Below are 1092 nucleotides of genomic sequence, written 5' to 3'. Positions count from 1 at the left end.
TCACGTGGCACGCCGGCTTAGGGCAAACCCTGAGCCATTGCTTGGCAGACGGCTTGGCCTACGTAGGTTTACATAATCACCGGACGGGCCAATGACGGCGGATGCCGCGGAGAATTCTGGCGCCTCGTGATTGCTGCCAAACTGACCAATGGCGCCTCCCGCCAGCGGACAGCCGCCAATCGGGGCCAGCAGCAGCCCGGGTGGTGCTGGGACGAAGGAGCGGGGGAGCGGGGGGCGCGCGCGAGGTGTCGTACGACTAGCAGATGCGAGGGCTTTGCGGCTGCCTGGAAAGCATATGTGTATCATGTACGCACACACTCACATATATACACATATATATACCTAGGCGGGCCAAGGGCTGGCTGGGAGGGCAGAGGGAAACTCGCTGACTCGATGGGAGCGAGAGAAGCAGACTTATTCAAAGACTTATTTGCTGGCATTTCAACTACGTAAAATCTCTATATATATATGCATAACCGTCGGTACAGATGTACATACATACTCCTGCGGCTCCCTCGAGAGACACCAAAACGGCCCCTATCTAACTAATATTATTTATCGGCGTCTATCCAGGACTCGTTCTACTTGACAAAGGAGAGAGATCGACATTATAGAGAGACAGAGAGACCAGAGAGACCGAAGAGAGAAAGTATACATCCTACTCCACACTATTAAAAAGAAAAAAAGCAGTCAATATCTATCTTTGATGGCATTGCACACCGCGGGCCTTGCAAGTCACGCCCTCACCACCGCCACCACCTTCTCCTCCGCCGCTGCCATACTTCTCCGCCCTCCGTTACACCTGCTGCAGCTGCCTCTGAAGCGACCACCGAAGTGATACCTTCTGCTGCTCCTGCTGGCGATATACACCTCCCATATACCAGGAGCCTTTACCTTCCAAGAAACCCTGCGGAAGACAGCCAGTGGCAACCGGCTGCTTTCTCTACAACAACCAACAACGATAATCCATATCAAATTCCCAACTTCACCAATTACAATTAAAATATACAACCAACCAAACCCTTGAAGAATAAAAGGAATTATATATATATATATATTTAAAAAAAAAAAAAAAAAAAAAGGAAAAGAAAA

At 49.8% G+C, this 1092-nt stretch overlaps 1 protein-coding gene across 1 annotated transcript; it reads right to left on the bottom strand.

The window, feature by feature from the left end:
- On the bottom strand, window positions 1-306 carry PAAG_11106 (hypothetical protein; the record flags this gene model as incomplete). The annotated part of the gene is made up of 1 exon (XM_015846812.1): window positions 1-306. One exon carries the CDS (start codon window positions 304-306, stop codon window positions 1-3), a length of 306 nt encoding a protein of 101 aa, XP_015703616.1.
- Between the last annotated feature and the right edge of the window lie 786 nt (window positions 307-1092).

Source organism: Paracoccidioides lutzii (genome assembly GCF_000150705.2).
Source record: "Paracoccidioides lutzii Pb01 unplaced genomic scaffold supercont2.1, whole genome shotgun sequence".
NCBI classification, from domain to species: domain Eukaryota; kingdom Fungi; phylum Ascomycota; class Eurotiomycetes; order Onygenales; family Ajellomycetaceae; genus Paracoccidioides; species Paracoccidioides lutzii.
This window is presented reverse-complemented; position numbering and strand designations above follow the sequence as displayed.